This window comes from Hippocampus zosterae, chromosome 11 (assembly GCF_025434085.1).
Source record: "Hippocampus zosterae strain Florida chromosome 11, ASM2543408v3, whole genome shotgun sequence".
NCBI classification, from domain to species: Eukaryota; Metazoa; Chordata; class Actinopteri; order Syngnathiformes; family Syngnathidae; genus Hippocampus; species Hippocampus zosterae.
This window is the reverse complement of record NC_067461.1, coordinates 11,741,426-11,758,600: the sequence shown is the minus strand read 5'-3', so window position 1 is coordinate 11,758,600 and position 17,175 is coordinate 11,741,426. Positions and strand designations below refer to the sequence as shown.

The window sequence follows — 17,175 nt, the reverse complement described above, 5'->3', positions numbered from 1 at the left end:
TGGTTTAAAAGTGTTGGCAAAAGAATCACACCATGCACTTGCTGAAGTCATTTGGGTCAACTCCAGGCAGGGACCTCATGAGGAGGGGTAACATGTGAGTCGGCCCATCAGGAAGGTGCTTCCCACCAGACACTAAACTTCGTGCTACACCAATCATGCAGCTTAGGGTGGCTGTCAGCTGATGGGGCTCTGTTAGAGTTTCCAGTGCGGGGTATGTTCTATAGAAAAGACAACAATTAGTCCTTTGTGTCCATTCCAAAGAGTACTCTTGTTTCTGGATGATAGTAGAAAACTAGGAGCAGCTTGCCAGACTCTAAAAATGTACCCACTGGGTTAGAAAATAAATATTACAAATCTTACCTCTCTAGAACCGGAGGAATGACTATTTCAGGCCTCATCAGAGCAAGGTTCTGCAGAGCCTGAGCGGCATCAAGACTGCCTGTTTTGCTGAACATGGCCAGAAGAACTGGCTGCATCATACTCTCCACAAAGTGTGTGATATCGTCTTCTGTGAGCTTGTGAGTGTCTGGGATCGGTGTTAGCCAAGACGGCTTTCTGTAGCGCTCTCGATGCAGCCGGCGAACAACACTGGCAGGGAGACGCTGCAGCAACTTCATGAGCTTCATCTGAATAGGATAGGACAGAGAGATAGGTTACCAATTATCTGCAGGTTGAAGCAATCTAAATGAAACAGTTTGTAAGGCCAACCTCGATCACTTCTGACTTGAATTGAGTATGCGAATTGGCCACTGAAACCGAATGCCGAATCAGGACGGATCATAACTTATTGTCATCGCAAATTTTTGAATGGTACTCATGTCTCCGTATGTGTGACATCCACATGGGGAGTGCACATGCCTGAAAGCTATACTCGCACTACGTAGGAACGGACGGCCATAAGTAGTTGCGTGTGAATGTGAATGCTTAAGGCTAAATAGCATTAAATTCAGTTGTTAGGCAGTCAGTCAAAAAAGCCTGCCTCTCACAACAAACAAAAAGCGGGGTGCAAAGTTGGATGTCGGACTTGAAGAACAAACTAGCTTCACACTAGCTAGTAGGAATGTGAATCTCAGCACTGAGGACGATTCGATACACATCTCGATGCACTACCAGCGATGCGATACTTAAACGATACATGGAATTTTCTGGCGACACGATGCGATACGTTTCACGATGTGATACGACGCGATACACATTTAGTTCAAATCATTGCGATCCGATACGATACAGTGCAATTTGTTGTGATATTGTGCAATTAAACATGATGCAAATACGCAAAGAAAAAAAGTTTAAAAAAAGATGGAATTCAGTATGGTATTGCAAAAAGTAGACCACTTTATTCCTTATAAACAGTAGAACGCGTAAAACAACTTATTTAAGCCCTTTCACAATTGGGTTTTGTGCAAAGAAAATGTAAACAATTTGGCACCTGAGACTCACAGCTGTTGCTGTAGTGTAAACACAAACAGACTACTCACTGAGTGTCTTATATGAAATATCCATCTCCATAGGACAGAAAAAATACAATTGAAACAATGTGGCAGTCACAGCCTCAAAGCTGCTGTGTGTATTGTAGCGTAAACAGACCACTCTCACTGAGTGTCAAAATGAAATGTCCAAAAGAGTCATCCATATATAGTTTTTCCTTGCGCGGTCACAGTCAGCTGCAAGGGGACCCACAAAATAAGAGGCGATTTTTTTCTGATCCTGACCTGGTTTGCCAAGAGTTTCTCCGGTGTCCAACGAGGAACTGGACGGGGAGGCGCGGGAAACTTGTCGGTGATGTGGTGCCATCGTTTTAAGTGGTCTGCATATTTTTGGTGCTGCCGTTGTATGGCTTCGTAGTGCGACATTCTTTGCAAATTACGGAGCTTTTATCAATCTTTCCGTCTTTCTTTTCGAAGCCGTAGTATTTCCAAACATAAGATCTGAATGTTGCGGAAGCATTAAATACAGTAGTTTCCTTGCTGCTGCTTGCGCGAACTTCCATAGTGTTTCGCTAGTTGTGGACTGGACTGTATGTGACGCACGGCTACCGTCCGTATTCAACACAAAACGCAAAACAATGATGGTGCATTCATTGCGCCTAGGAAAGGGCAGATAGGTGACGTTTAACATGAATAAAACGGCGCTTGAATCGGATTTTACCGATACCCACCAATGCATCGCGATGAATCTCGATTTCACCCGTCAATCGCGTCGTATCCAGTGAATGAGCCAGTCCACTCGCATCGCGCACGTGCGCATCGATGTATCGATTAATATCGATTATTTTCCACACCCTTACTAGCTAGGATGATGCCAATTCAACAAAACGGGCATGGATAAAAATGGGACCAAAGGGAATAGAAACATCCCGGGTTCTGCCGTTGGCCATGGTATGGCACGGAATCCTGGAGATTAAACCAAGTTCATTTGAATTTAAAAAGGTCAACCTTTCTGTGAGTTGAAACTCTGTTTCAAACAAACTATGACGTGTTTCGTTATTTGTTAACGTTTCTATTTAGAAAAATAATTGAATGAAAAATAAGATATTTTATCAAATAAACAAATTACCATAATATATATGACCATAAACAAACACGCACTCAGACAAAAGTATCAAAAATGGTTACTGTTGAGTGCCTAAACTGATTCCCAGATAGCATAAATCAGAACCGAACCGGTTCAAATATGAAAGGTACCCATCCCTAATGCATATTGAAAGGACTTTCCAGGTTTTGAACCTAAGAACCTTATTGTGACATGTTGCCACACTGGCCCACTGTGCCACACAACTCTAAAAATAAAAGTACCACGTGGCTGCCTGTGTCGTGTCAAATCGGAAAGAGGGGCTTCCTCAAACAGAATGGCATGTGCGCCTGCTCATGGGGATATTTAATACTATTGCAACAATCTCACACACGTGTTTTGTTATTTCTGCACTCGACATTTAAACCTAGACAGCCAATGGATGCGAGAAGCAATGACGTATGTGTTAGCCACTGTGACGCAGTACATATTGATGACATGAGTTGGAAAGAACCATAGCCAATAATAACACGTCTTCCAAAAGCTGAAGTTGATCATAGTTCAGTGTCTCTGAAACAAACTATGATTTACTGGAATGCAATAAACTTGCCAGATGGTATGCCACAATAGATTATACACTGGATAGTCACAGACATTTAAAGGAAGCACAAAAAAAGGAACTCACCAACCAACGACCATGGTTTGATGGGTGGAAAAAAGATGTGATGCTTTTGAAAAGTCCAGTGAGCTGTGCTTGAGTTTGCTTACTTGGTCCACCCTGAAATTGACAGTATATGGTCAGTCTTTTCTTCTGGATATTTTGACTGAGGTTGCCACAATGGCAAGACCAAGGACAAACCAGAAGAGATGATATCCATAGCACCACATGGCCAATGTCGTAGGCATTGGTCAAGTATCGCGGGAACATCATCTGGCTGGTCCCCACTGGAAGATTGAAACTCCTCAAGACTCTTGTGAAAATCTGAAACGTGGCAACAATAAAGGTAAAGTATTAAGAACCCATAAAACATACTTTTGCTTGTATTTTAGTAAAACCACAGTTGGGAGGAAGTTTGTTTATTCTTAAAACATACTACTGTTTTTCAGAGAGGAGTTATATAACCTAAAACGTTAATTTATCTCTATGACCAAACGGATCAACAAAAAAACATGATAATTTGGTTCTAACTGGCGGTGGCTATAAAACTCACACCTTGAATCACAAATACACCATTCATGCCGCAGGACAGACCACAAGCATAAACCTCTAAAAATGCAAAACATTTAATCAGGACTCCAAACTGCACCTACATGATGGCATTCTGGCCATATATTTTGAGACAGTTCAACTACAGCTTTCATCTACCGACCGGTACTTGTGCCAGCACAGCCATAAAATGTTGTGATTTTATTTAGTTTAATATTAACGAGTGTTTAATATTTTTTTGTTGTAGCAAACGTCTCCCCATTTTTCAGTAATATAGTGAAAATGAGTGGGACAGATATTTATTTTGCAAGTCAATTTACAGTGTGCGACTAAATCTTAGACTTGCGCCTCAAAAATTTCAGGTTAGATGTTACTGCGATACCCGTAAAAAAAAAGTTAGTTTGGAAACCTCCATGTAATAAGCTGTTATGTAATTTATGAAAATGTACCTTCGGGATATAAGGATCCCAGTCAATGTACCCAATGTTGTCATTGGCCAAGCGAGCAAAGAGATTCACCAGATTCTACAAAGAAAGCATACACACTAAAACAAGCGTTGTTGTTACATGTCATGAAAACAAACTTCTACTGTACTCACCAATTCCCAGCTTGGAAGATTCTGCACTGATACCCACAAATTGATCAACTCATCAAACCACAACCTGTGAGAAAATCAATTTGATACATAAATTGATGTGGTATTCAATTGTGAAACATTTACAGAAATGTCCGTTAGGATTGTGAAGGAAAGACTGAAGTAACTGAACATCTGCAACATGTTCGTTTTTGCCATGAGGAGGATGCTTTGCTCGAAACATCCCTAACATGGTTATTTAAATTTATGCTTATCAATCCAAGTTTTCCTGATGAGAGCTCTTACAGTACTCTGCACAAAAAATGCTCCTGTTTACATCTATGGATCGAATAACTGTTGCATGAATAACATTGGTTTTGATTTTTATTTGGGAAAAAAGATACACCGAAATGGGTGCAAATTGACTGAGCTTACAAACCGACCAGAAAGAAAGCAAGTTACGTGTGTCATGGCACTCCTTACTTGAAGCCCTTATGATGCAGCTCTGGAGGTACGGTTGTGGGTAGAAAGAGTTCAAAGTAGCAAATTGCTCTCTGCATGGTAACGTCAAATGGGCAAAATAGCGGTCTCCACTCATCCAGCATCTCCTGGGTTGCAGACTCTGGAAAATACCTGCATGGAAGGATAGAGAGTCACATTCATTCATATTCATATTTACATCATTACGTAACAAAAACAACAGAGCAGCTTAGAGAGTGCCACCAAAGAGAGACAATATATATTTGGGAACTGCAGCCAATGCTACTTGCAGCCAAAGGCCACTTGGTCAGGCGTCCTGCTGCTGTACCAGCTGACCACAAATTACACTCTCTTGTCCCAGTGACAGGAAATTCTCACACAAGACAGAATTAGGTGAGATAATAAGATTATCTGACTAAGTGCGAAGAGAGGGATGTCCTAGTGCTTGCCTTGCTTGCACATATAACCATGGTGGACAAAGTCAAGAACCAACTTATTTATGGACACTACTGCTCGTCTTCAGAAAAGTTCGTATTATGACATGCCATTCTGCTGTTGACACAACTAGCACAATCATCCCATCAGCTTTTCTGTGATCAAAACCCTTTCAAGCGGGCTTTTCATTTATGATGCCAATTTGAATCCCGGAAGTGATCATTTCATTTTACTTATTGATAAGTTTCATCTTCATGAGTTTTCTGTACTCTTTTTTTTGAGGAAACATCACAGGGCGCTGAAGTGTCATCTTATGACAAACACATCGTCCTATTTTGATATATTAAAATATAATTGCATGGCATGGATCAAGATAACAAGGTGTACTTACGGTCTGCAACTTTTCACAAGTGTCTTCAACACACCTTCTACAGAGCTGTCATAATAAAAACACAGAAAATGGCATCAAGGTTATGTCCAAATTGCAGTCTTTTGTTTAAACAAAAACTCCTTCACATCAATGCAGTCTGAATCGGACCCCATGCATACAGAAGACTCATACAGGTGTGAGGATTTATGAACAGTATAAAAATACTATTGTGACTGTAATAACAATCTTAGCCGCTCACAGCCCTCCACAAAGAAACTACCGTAGTTTGTAAGATGTGGTGCTGTAGCTGTCGTTGTATTGATAACTTTCCATATTCCTGGAATGATAACAATGGCATTAAATATAAAAATAGAATACTCAGGGACTGAGTCACATAAGAGTGTTGAAAGCTCTGGACCAATATAACCAGAGCCTTGGAGCGCCCAACCCACAATCCCACCTAACTGTGCTCACATGCACGCTCAAGCCATGCCTTGTTGGAAATGGCCTGCCAAACTCAATCACCAACTGCACGACATATGTTCACGTTGGTCGCTCGATGCTTTTGAGAGCTCACGCACTTGGATGGTAGCAGTCTTCCCATGTCAAATCAAGGGACAAAGTATTCAACCCAAAATGCAAAGTATTGTATAACCCTTTTAAGTCCACAAAGCAAATATACACATGCATCACAAAACCATCAATCAATAGCCTCTCATAAGAGGCCCATTAAATGGACCAGGACACTCAAGGAGGGAGATCCTGAATCATTAATATGTTAGGAATGAACCCTCACGTTTCCCAAGACATTCCAGGACAGGAAGAAACATGGCTGGAGTTCCAATTGCTCTAACACTACTGGAAGTAGCGTGTAGTGTTATGTTTTACTAGAATAAGAACATAGTCCATATACCGGTAGTACAAAGTCTCAATACAGTTTATGAGGATGGGTATTTTGACGACAATCTCTAATGAGACTGGCTAGGAAGAAATCATGTTAGCTGCAGTGCGATAGTCGAATATGTATGAGTGAAATTAAAACATTGATTCATCTTCTGATGTCAAGTTGGATATGGACTCTCCAGTTCTCACATGCAATTTAGGGGGGAAATAACTTCAAGGGTAAAACATAAAAGATGAATGATGTTGCCCTTACCACCTCTGAACCAATTTTAGCATAATGAGTTTAAAGGATGAACGGGGCCATGGAGAACTGAATGTGAAAGGGGGACAAAGGCATAAAGAACACATTCAGCACTGGGCAAAGTGTGAGTTGCACAGAATATGAATATATGACAATTACATTCTAGTTTAAAGTGCGTTCGTGTCGTTTTGAATAAGATGAGCTGGTGTGTCAGCCAAAGCTGGTTCACATTGGCGGTAACAACACATATGCTTGCAAAGCATCATAAACACACAATGTTCCCATAGCACCATCCAAGACCACCTCGCACTGCTTGCTTGAAGAAAACAATGGATGAGCAACATATAAATGCCTCCCAAAGGTTTCATGAAACATGCCTGTCATCGTGCAAGGAGTTGGGTACAGCAAGTCAATTTGTGCACCCAAAACAAGTACAAATATTATTTTATGACTTCATGGGCCTGATTTGCTTCCCTCTAACAGATTGTAAATGCTGCTGTCGATGGGCATAATGCACATGACCTTCTACGAATACCAAATACCGGTAGTGGGCGCTAAATTGTGTTCTCACTCATGCTAGCAGATTGTGCATGCTGTTGGCATCTGGCGTTGAAGTGGTCTAGAATGTTGTACTGAAAAGAGGGTTTTGCGCTTAATGTAACTAATGGTTTTCACTATGGAACATTTGTGAGACCTCTGCAAGTGCAAAATGAAGTCTGACAATATTTTTCGCGAAGCCAACAACAGCATAAAAGTCCTGTTTTGTTTAAGTGGCCCCAAATGCATGTACACTGGACACGCATCCTGGTAACATTGGATTTAAAACTTGGGACAGCACACCCAAAAAGCTGCTCTGGAAGAGGCCATGAGAAGCAATTGATCCAGTGCGGTGAAATGAGCCAGACACAAGAAAATGTACAGTTGAAAGGACATTTATCACAGGTGACATGGCATGACTCCTCCTTGTGACTGGCTCCAAGTCAGCCATTCAATTAAATTGAAGGCTTAGATCATTCAGAAGCTTCAAAACTGCAAAGCTCGCTAGACGATGTTGCAACGTTTTTTTTTTCTGGCGATTCAAAAATGTTAACATGAGGGTAATAGTTCTCCACACTGCCTCTCATTTTGCCTCCATTAACTATGATGACAGGACTGTACAGTACTTGCCAATTTTCACCTGTCTTTCAAATGAACTATTAAAAACACAATACGTGTGCTAAATTAATATATTTGCATACATCATAGTCCCAAATCACACAAAATGTATTGAATGCCAACATTGCTCATTTGGGAGACGTAATCCTGGGTGTGCCCACTTAGTAGATCAACTTCTATGTCTGAGTGCATAATCAAGTTTGTGCTAGATTTTGCACATGCAAAACTTTACAAATTAGGTTGCATAAGAATAAAACTGAATTTACAAAAAAGGGATTGTTCACAGTTGTATGGTGTCATTTAGAGTAGGTTACTGAGCAAGACAGCTTTTCAGGAATGTAGGCAGACGTACACAAAAAAGGACATACAGTGGCATCTCCAAACATGAACATCCCAAATAAATGTCGTTCAATTTGGAACCATCCAATATGTATATTCAAATTATCTTGCCTGAGTCCCACAAAAATGTGACACAGGCTTAGCTAAACATTTGTGTTTAATTTTGCTGTGTATGCAGTATTTTTTGGAAGGACAAAGACAAAGTGTGATAATGTCCATATAAGTTGCCGAACCGTCGCTGTCGTGTACACGCATCAGTACCCTAAACGCTCCATAGAATAGGTTAACAAGATAACATGTGAAATCGGGGGGGTTTCTGGACACTCACAAATATTTTTCCCTTAAGTGAAGGAACAGAACCACACGATTGGTTGTTTTCTAAATCTGTCTCAGTCCAGGCTGCAGTGCTCAGTAAAATACTGCTAGGTCAACAAATATTATAGCGGTAAAACACGAAAAGTCTAGCTGGAGAATTACCAAAGCTTTACTAATGGGGACTGTTTGACCCTGCTCAAGTAACATTTAGTTCTCATGGAGAAAAATAATTTGAAATACAAACAAATCAGTGGTCAATTAGTGTTCAAGTTTAGAGGTTACACTTTACCATTCAAAAACTAGATAGCAGTTGAGTTATAAGTGGCATCTGCCAAAGCTAATAGAAATCCTTATACAGTATACGAATGAAATGAAATATGTGAAAAGGTGAAATCGGTTGGGAGTGTGCTTGAGTTGATGTCACAGAATAAGCAGTAACAAATGCCTACTTGGGAAACCAATTGAGGCCCAGATGCTCGGTCTTGGAGAAAAGTATCCTGTCATGCAGTTCATACAGAGGCCTCCAAGGCAATTCCAGGTCCTCCCTTGAGAGAAGCTCTCTTTTCCTTAGAAGGACAACACAGAGTCAGGCTAATGCATAAACAGATTTGCTGCTTCACAGCGTGCGGCTTACTTGAGCAGTTTGATAAGGAGGCGAGCCAGGCCTTGCATCATGCTGATCTCTAGACGAGGGACGGTGACTAGCTCGTACAGCAACTTGATGAATAGCACGTGGTCTTCTTTGCTGAACTTCCGGCCATATAGACGTATATACCTACATTGGAGAGAAAAACATTACATTTTGTAATTAAGGCTTTCAGTGTCGTGTGTTTGTGCCATTAAAAGAAAATCATTTCATAAACAGCCATGTTTTATAAATGTGTGTTTTGGTCCCATGAAAGACCCGCAGAGCTGTGAAATTGACCATTTTGAAATGGCTGTGTCACCACTTGCTTGCTTTAACAGCAGTAAGCAGAATCTGGGTCAAACCCCGTAGTGAACTTTCCATCTCTCTGAGCCGGTAGTGCCTCACTCTGGGACACAGCAATGTGCCAACATGGGGACAGAAACGGATTAATCAGCCCAGCAACAAAGTACAAATTGAAACAGCACTCTGAGTAATCCAATGTCATGTTGACAGATGCCACCATGTGATTCATCACCAAGAAAACAAACAACGCATTGTGAAAAAAGTGGACACCATTCATCGCAATTAATTATGGTCTTGACCTTATGAAACTGTGGAGCAAAAATGTACATATCCATTAATGAATATTTTGATCACTTCGTCTTGATTAAATATGCTGCAGGTTTTGTAGCTTCATACTGCTGGCACAATAATAACAATCACTGCAATTCTTCCACGATCCACTGAAGAATTTTATACAAAATCGGAAATACTATACAGATATGGCAAACTCACAAGCCCAAAAAACATATTGGCATATAACTACGTAATCACTCATGTGATGGCTATGTTTTCTGATACGTTTGTTACACAATCTCAAGCAAATTTAGACTTGTCCGAGAACCTCAACGTACAAGCAAAACTTTCGTAACTGCACTTGTTGACGTATAACAAGAAAATTGTGCTAACAGCTGTTAATTGCTAACTTCTAATTACTTGTACTCAATCTGAGTAATGAAAGAAAATCTAACAAAGGATGAAATGGGGCATTTTGTAATACTTACGTGGAAAGTTTCCTCGTCCAAAACAGCACACCGGGCCATATTTCTCTAAACTGAACAGCGCGGGCCAAGTTCCCCTTGATTTTACTCAAAATATCATTAGATTCTTCATCGAGTTTATCCGCATAAGGCAGAAGTTTGTTATATACAATGTCTTTTTGTGGAACAAATCCCAATCCATCCGACTGTGGCTCTTTCATATTACCAAAATTCAAAACGGCAAGTTTAGATGTGTAATTTTACTTCGTTCGGGTTCGTTGTTATACAATATAATGAATACAACAATTTCTGCGCTAGCTTGCCCAGTTGTTGGCCAACGATGTGACTAACGAGAGAGTCACAAGTTGATGACTTGCTCGGTAGCCATTTATCCTAAGTTAAGATAGCGTCTCTCCACAGTACACGTTAGCAAGATCCGGTCCTAATATGTTAAGGATAATCTGGGGAAGAAAAAAAACTATTTGTCAGGACAAGCGTTGGCACTCGAACACTCCTTCTCATCGATAAAAGGAATCCTGAAATATGACAAGCGGCTAGTAGCCTAGCTAAAGTTAGCGTTCCGCAACAAAAGCCCAAACATTTCGCAAAGCGCGTTAAACGTCGACTGATTCATCCAAGTACAGCGGACCACAAGGGCAGACGGCACCCAGCCGCCAGACGCATTTCTGGCGTCATATCCGGTTACTTTGAATGACTTCATTTCCCAAAGTTCCAGATACCAGAACCTTTTTTGTCTACCTTATCCTTGAGCCTTTTCAATAAACTGACTTGAAATATTTTTGGAAAACAACACAGTGTCTCAGTTGAGGCTTTTGGGAATCAATGCTAATAACTAATTACGTCTCTTTTCCCCGCTTCTTCCTCCTCCATTCTAACTGTATTAATTTAAATGTACGAATCCCTAACTTGGCTGTGACGAAGGGATATGGAAATTAAATTGACTCGACTTGACACATTCACGTCTGTAAGACATCTTTATATATCACCATCATGAACAGCACAGGGTTGCAGTTGACAACAATATTTCATTTATATTTTATATAGATTATCTGAGTCTCATTACAGTCACATTTTTAATTGTTTTATTTATTTATACTGTATGTGTTGTGTTTATTATTTTACTTTACTTATGTTAACTGTCTTGTTTAGCGCTTTGTTTCAGCTGCCGCTGTTGTGAAAGCGCTATATAAATCAGCATGTATTGTATTGTATTGTATTTTATCTGTTTGCCTTGATGACGCGTTTTCAAATGATTGTTTTCGCAATCACAAATGAAGATTGACTGTCATCTAGTGGTTGAAGGTTGTGGTGCAAACACTAAAGGGTCTCTTGAGTCAAATAAGAACACGTCCCACTCTGAAACGATTTTCTCTACGGTTTACATCATAATGAAAGAGATGAACACATCATGCAATAGACAATCTCTACCAAAGCGTTGCAGCCGGTCTCCGAGCAACCGTAAACGTTTGTCAATACGAGACGTTCATCACGTTGTGGAAAATAATCATTAGTTTGACCTAACGTATTCTGTTGAGAATGCGTAATGTTTTTTTTAGAGTAATTCAGACGAGATACTGAATAAGTGACAATCATTTGAATTGTTGTCATGTTATGTTAATAAGTGAAGGCGAAGGCAGGTTTGTGGTTTGCCGTGGAGAAGGAAAATGATAGTTGAAAGATTCAAATTGACTTGTGACAAACTTCTATCGTACCAGCAACTCGCTTATAGTTACTGTTACACTTGCATCCCTCAGAATGGCAAGGATATTCTCATGTACAGTAATGCGGACGTTGGGCAAAAGGTTTGTCACCCAAGATTTGCATGTTTATGACGTGTCTCTATGTCGAGAATGTAATTCATAGTGTATTTAATGTTTGTGTGTGTGTGTGTGTGTGTGTGTGTACTGCACACAGGGAGACCAGAACCCAAATTGAAACCCAAAAACTCAGAACAGTGTGGCACATATGCTAACATATAGTCCACACTGTTCTTTCGGCCATGCACTGCAAGCTTTTTATCCTTTCCCTGCGCTGTTGTACATTAAGTGGAAAAAAATGGGACTGTATTTTTAAGCCAGTGCGTTGCAAGATTTAAAAAAAGAGTACAGTAAAGATAGTGGGACAACACAATGGCATGAATCACGCAAGTGTTTTTCTGTGTCTCCACAGGCCTTGCTGTTCACGGGCCATCACAGTGAAATCACCTCCATGACTTTTGGGAAAAAGAACTCACCTGTCCTCCTCTGTTCTGCATCTGCCGATTACATTATCGTTTGGAATGTGGAAGTGTGCCAGAGAAGAGTGAGCCAAGGTACAGAAAGAGAAGGTTGCTTCATGTAAATCCATACAAAATAGACATCTAGGAACAAATGAAATGAATCTATGTGCTTTTATGATAAGTTGAGTTGTCATTGATAATGTCAGAAAGTATTCATTAAACAGGCCACATATTGAGGTTTTACTTTGCATTGGTGAACAACTGTACTGCATCATAATGAGCTCAAGTTGCTAACTGAATTTTGCCAAAGGTCAAATTGCAGCTGGGACGGTTATCGGAAGTTTACCAGGTGAAGTGGTCCATCTTTCCTTCTGCTTGTCTGATGAGAGAGTGGCTGCATGCTCTGGAGCCACTGTTTATATTCTCAGTTTAGAGGTATTTATTTTGTCTAAATTAATTTTTAGGATTTGAACTCTGATATGCAGATGCAAATGTTAACGCATAGTGGACACAAATGGGAAGCCAACACTGTATGACTGTTTTTCTCATCAGAAAGAGGAAACAATCTCGACATTAACTGGCCACTTGGGACCTGTAACATCAGCAGAGTTTTGCACGTGGGATAAAAACATTCTTGTCACCACGTCAGAGGACCGAACATTCAAGGTACTGAGTTAACATTCTGAATGATGTATTATCACACATTAAATATTTTTGGGTCGGAACTGTACAACACAATCTTTTAGGTATGGGATCTACAAACTGAAACAGTTTTCTACCAATCGTTTATACTGTCAGGTATGACATTTAAGAATAAAACAGATCAAAGCTTTTTAATCGCTTGATGCGTTTAACCAAACTCCTATTGTTCAGCTTCTCCGCTGCTCAGTGTGTTCTTCATGAAGGAAAATAGGCACATAATCTCCGGCTCCGCTGATGGACAGGTTGGTACAGCCAGCACTGACAGCACCAAAATTACCTTCACAAAAAGTAGTTCCACGCTGCGTGTGACCAATTATTTTCTGTCTGCTTTAGGTTTGGTGTTTTTCTCTCCATGCTGACTTTTCTTGTCAGCTAGTGACCAAAATAGACCTTCACAAAAATGAACAAAGACATCAAGGGGGTGAGATCCTAGCCATGGAGTACAGGTGATAACACTAAGTAGTTTGATAAGCTTACTTATTTTAATGCTGCATTTCATGATCTCTTTTAGGAGTGGGAGAAAAGTCATCAGAAATGGACATTTCAAAACCTGTCCTCAAAATTGTTTCTTTTGGCTCATGTCATGACAACATTGATGCAGAGAAAAAGTAAGTGTAACAAATATCGACCCATCTATCTGTCGTCCTTCCATCGCCTCGACATGACCTGTTGTGCTTTACTTATAGGGACATTTAAATTAGTTCAGTATTTAATTGTCTGTTCTCTGGGCTTATGTCTCGCGTCAGGCCCTCCTCTGTGTTTTCACGTTCTCTTTGTGCTTGCGTGGGATTTCTCCAACATTCTAAAAACCTGACGGTTAGTTTAATTAAAGACACAACATTTTCCATATCTTTGAATGTGAGTATGAATGGTTGTTTTTACACCATGTCTCCCACAAAGTCAACTGGGATATGCTCCAGCTCACCCGCTACCAAATTGAGGATAAATGGTCTAAAACATTAATTTATCGTGGACAACATGGCCCACGCAGTTAAATTATCCCGGGTTTAGATATCAGACCAGGGCTTTTTCTCTCGCTTCCTCCCACATTACAAAAACATGATTATAATGATATACAGTCATGATATTATATAATACCTTTCCTTCATTATGTTTAATTACAGCCTTGCCATACGGCATTAGTGTGCGAGATTTACGGTCTGAAATAAACAGATGGGGATTTGCTGTGTTTGACTTAATCTGTCTGGATTTGGACCACTGCAAGCAGATGGATGCTAAAAATCTTTATTTTACATGGGATGTATTGTACTCTATACATGTATCTTGCAAACCCCACTTTAAAACACATTCAGATTCATCTTTAGACCATTTTAGTGTTGACATCTCACACAAAGATACCTTGTTAAGGTCCAACTTGTGTAAATGTTTTTCTACCTTTCTAGGGACAAGAGCTGGTTATGCGTTGGAAGCACAGATGGTCTATATGTAGTCAATCTGGCTACATCAGAGCTAGTGTCTGTTCTACATTTCACAGGTATGGTGCCTTTTGTTTTTGTGCTGTGCAAAAACCCCATGGGGGGGGGGGGGGCTCAGTATTTTGTAGAAAACAGGACATCATAAAATATTGCATTTCAACTGATTCTAGACTATCCCAATTTGAGCATCGCAATGGCTGGGTCTTGGGTCTTCTCTGACACACCTAACAACTCTGTGAGTATACCTCAAATAATCAAATGGCATTGCTACATTTTTCCGTAGTTCATGCTTTTTCTCATAATCATTGATGTCCTTTGAGATGTGATTTGGACAAAGTATAATTCGAGTAATCATGGAATGATACGTAGCAGTGGTCCCTCAACTTTCCTCATTATTTAGGTTATTGTGTAGACAACACACGATGCACGTCTACTGCGGTTTCCTCGTTTTACCATGCTCCAGACTGTTTGAGTCAGACCTTTCCCAAAATTAAAATGTGGTTGCTATCACGTAAAAACTTAAGTATAAACTTTAAATGTGTGCCTTACTGGTTTACCAATTAAAGTCTGTCATCCGTATATTGAGGGAAGTTTTTATTTAGTTTTGTCTCATAAACCTGAATAATCTGTTCATGGGCTGTGCACTTACAAATTACATTTCAGTAACTTTGCAGAGTAGAGGATTGCGTGATTGCTCTTCGCTTCTATTGCTCTTGGCAATATTGTATTGCATTGTTGTGTTTGGGGTTTTCCATTTTATTCCTGCCCAGAAGAAAGCAATGACATGTCTAAAGTTCTAAATAAATGTGTCTGATTTCATAATCTAAACTAACAGATGATCACTATTACCTTGACAATTGTTGAACTCCTGCCACACAGATGCTGTTTTTAGTGAGCTCTTTGTTTACTCCCTGTGTGGGCCTGTTGGAGTTCTGTCTGGGTGATGTGGAGAGAATCCAGGCAGGGAGTCAAAGCTTTTCAATATTTCCAAGGTAATCTTGAAATTTCGTCCATGTAAAATATATAAATAAATATATACAGAGAAAGAGTAAGAGGCAAACAACTGTTCGCTCTCTCTGCCATTTCAATAGACACTTTAAAATCTAAATTTGTGGTGTGAGTGGTAGTTTGTCTATACTCAATGTGAGGCGGCATGTATGCCACCTCTTGTCTAAAAATCTGCTGACAGGCACCAGCTCATCCATAACCCTAATGAGGAAAAACTGTATGATATGTTTAACCTCTGAAATTTTGACTCAAGGGGAAAATTGCAATGGACAAGCGGCAGTCTTGATTGCATCTGCTGAATTACATTTTTTGATGAGTCAACAATGTTATGGTAGAGCAACTAATAATCCAGCAATGGAAAAGCTTATAAGTATTCAATTCCAGGAACTCTTTTCCTCGTCCCCCCTCCCTTGTTTCCAGTTCCCCGCCACTGATGGAGTCTCCCCTCAATGCCGAGTTGAAGAAGAAGGAGCCCAATCATTTGAAGAAAAAAGGTGTAGATGTGTCATCGTCTTACAGTGATAGACATGTCATACCATGGCGACACTGTAGCACAAATTTTAGCAGTTGATAGTGGACCTCTCTCATGTTGTGCTAGTGCCTGATTCATGATCTTGTAGCGTTACAGAATTAAGCGGAGAGCTTGTGCAAACTAGGTCGCACTCCCAATTGATTCTTCTTGTTGATTCGGAACAGATAGTTGATGCTCGTGTTCGTGATGTGTAGTACTCGCAAGCTTCTGACAATGTTTTGTCTTCAGTCGCTAACCACTAGCAGAAGCACATGCTTTAAATTTCATTAATTATTTTGGTTCTTGCGAGGTCTATTCCACAAACTTCCACATTATATATGAGAGAATGGAAAACATGATTTCCTTCACGCAGCAGGGGATGGTAATTACTTATCTAACTTCCTTCAATTTGAGTACTTTCAGCACTTTAACAGGTACTTGAAATATAATAGCAGATGCAAACACATTGTAACCGAGATGTGGGTGTTAATTATCCAAATGGGGTTGCTTTGTGCAGTCATGGGTTCCATGGTCAAAGCCTATTTGTGACCCAGGTGTTATCATTAGGCTCTGGCAGCAGCGTACTGTGTTCTCTGGGGGCGCGATGAGTGGTTCTTTGTGGTTTTCACGTTGCTCTCATGGAGCGGTAGCGGTGGAAAAGGGCAACATTATCCTGAGTCCCTACAGCTGCATGGAGAAGAGCTGTGAGCCTTACTCTGGAGATGTTGTCGAGCTGTACTGCATGCTAAGTCAGACCCAAAGCCACAAGCATTTACTGACTAATGCGGCCTTAATCATGCTGCATTCTATAAGTATACACTATCGGCAGAATTGAAACATATTAAACCATAAACCACTCAGGATCTTGGAAAAGAAAACATTGTTCCATTGTAAGTCTGGAACGAGGCTACAGAAGCTCTTTTTAAAGAGCCGAGTGAGAAAGAAGGATGACGCATAACGTAAATCTGAAATAGAAATTAATGCCTTATTTTGTTTAAAAAAGTTTTGGGGAAGAACTTGCACTTTGTTCCTTTGTATAGAGAGAGATCACCGAGTCGGAGTCAGTCTCATTCTATATTTT

General features: G+C 40.2%; 2 protein-coding genes across 5 annotated transcripts in view; one reads left to right on the top strand and one right to left on the bottom strand.

Moving 5' to 3' along the window:
• The window catches only part of psme4a (proteasome activator subunit 4a), a 415,963-nt gene extending 405,090 nt beyond the window's left edge, over positions 1-10,873 (bottom strand). For 2 of the 3 annotated variants that reach the window (XR_007964791.1, XM_052080103.1), the window contains exons 1-10: positions 10,223-10,873; positions 9,165-9,305; positions 8,980-9,096; positions 5,599-5,643; positions 4,776-4,925; positions 4,317-4,380; positions 4,168-4,242; positions 3,197-3,493; positions 361-626; positions 32-218 (exon numbers count right to left, since the gene is read on the bottom strand). Coding sequence is in view for 2 of the 3 variants with exons in the window: in XM_052080103.1 (XP_051936063.1) it covers positions 32-218; positions 361-626; positions 3,197-3,493; positions 4,168-4,242; positions 4,317-4,380; positions 4,776-4,925; positions 5,599-5,643; positions 8,980-9,096; positions 9,165-9,305; positions 10,223-10,419 (1,539 nt within the window). In the remaining variant the exon portion in view is untranslated. The remainder of the gene's footprint in view (positions 1-31; positions 219-360; positions 627-3,196; positions 3,494-4,167; positions 4,243-4,316; positions 4,381-4,775; positions 4,926-5,598; positions 5,644-8,979; positions 9,097-9,164; positions 9,306-10,222) is intronic. The other variant, XM_052080105.1, reaches the window with a different exon arrangement.
• Positions 10,874-11,654: 781 nt separating this feature from the next.
• The window catches only part of wdr27 (WD repeat domain 27), a 36,458-nt gene continuing 30,937 nt past the window's right edge, over positions 11,655-17,175 (top strand). For both annotated transcript variants that reach the window (XM_052080130.1, XM_052080129.1), the window contains exons 1-12: positions 11,655-12,021; positions 12,389-12,530; positions 12,748-12,872; positions 12,990-13,103; positions 13,184-13,235; positions 13,311-13,381; positions 13,473-13,560; positions 13,651-13,747; positions 14,543-14,634; positions 14,746-14,810; positions 15,455-15,567; positions 16,004-16,077. In XM_052080130.1, coding sequence (XP_051936090.1) covers positions 11,884-12,021; positions 12,389-12,530; positions 12,748-12,872; positions 12,990-13,103; positions 13,184-13,235; positions 13,311-13,381; positions 13,473-13,560; positions 13,651-13,747; positions 14,543-14,634; positions 14,746-14,810; positions 15,455-15,567; positions 16,004-16,077 — 1,171 coding nt within the window. In that variant the 5' untranslated portion in view covers positions 11,655-11,883. The remainder of the gene's footprint in view (positions 12,022-12,388; positions 12,531-12,747; positions 12,873-12,989; positions 13,104-13,183; positions 13,236-13,310; positions 13,382-13,472; positions 13,561-13,650; positions 13,748-14,542; positions 14,635-14,745; positions 14,811-15,454; positions 15,568-16,003; positions 16,078-17,175) is intronic.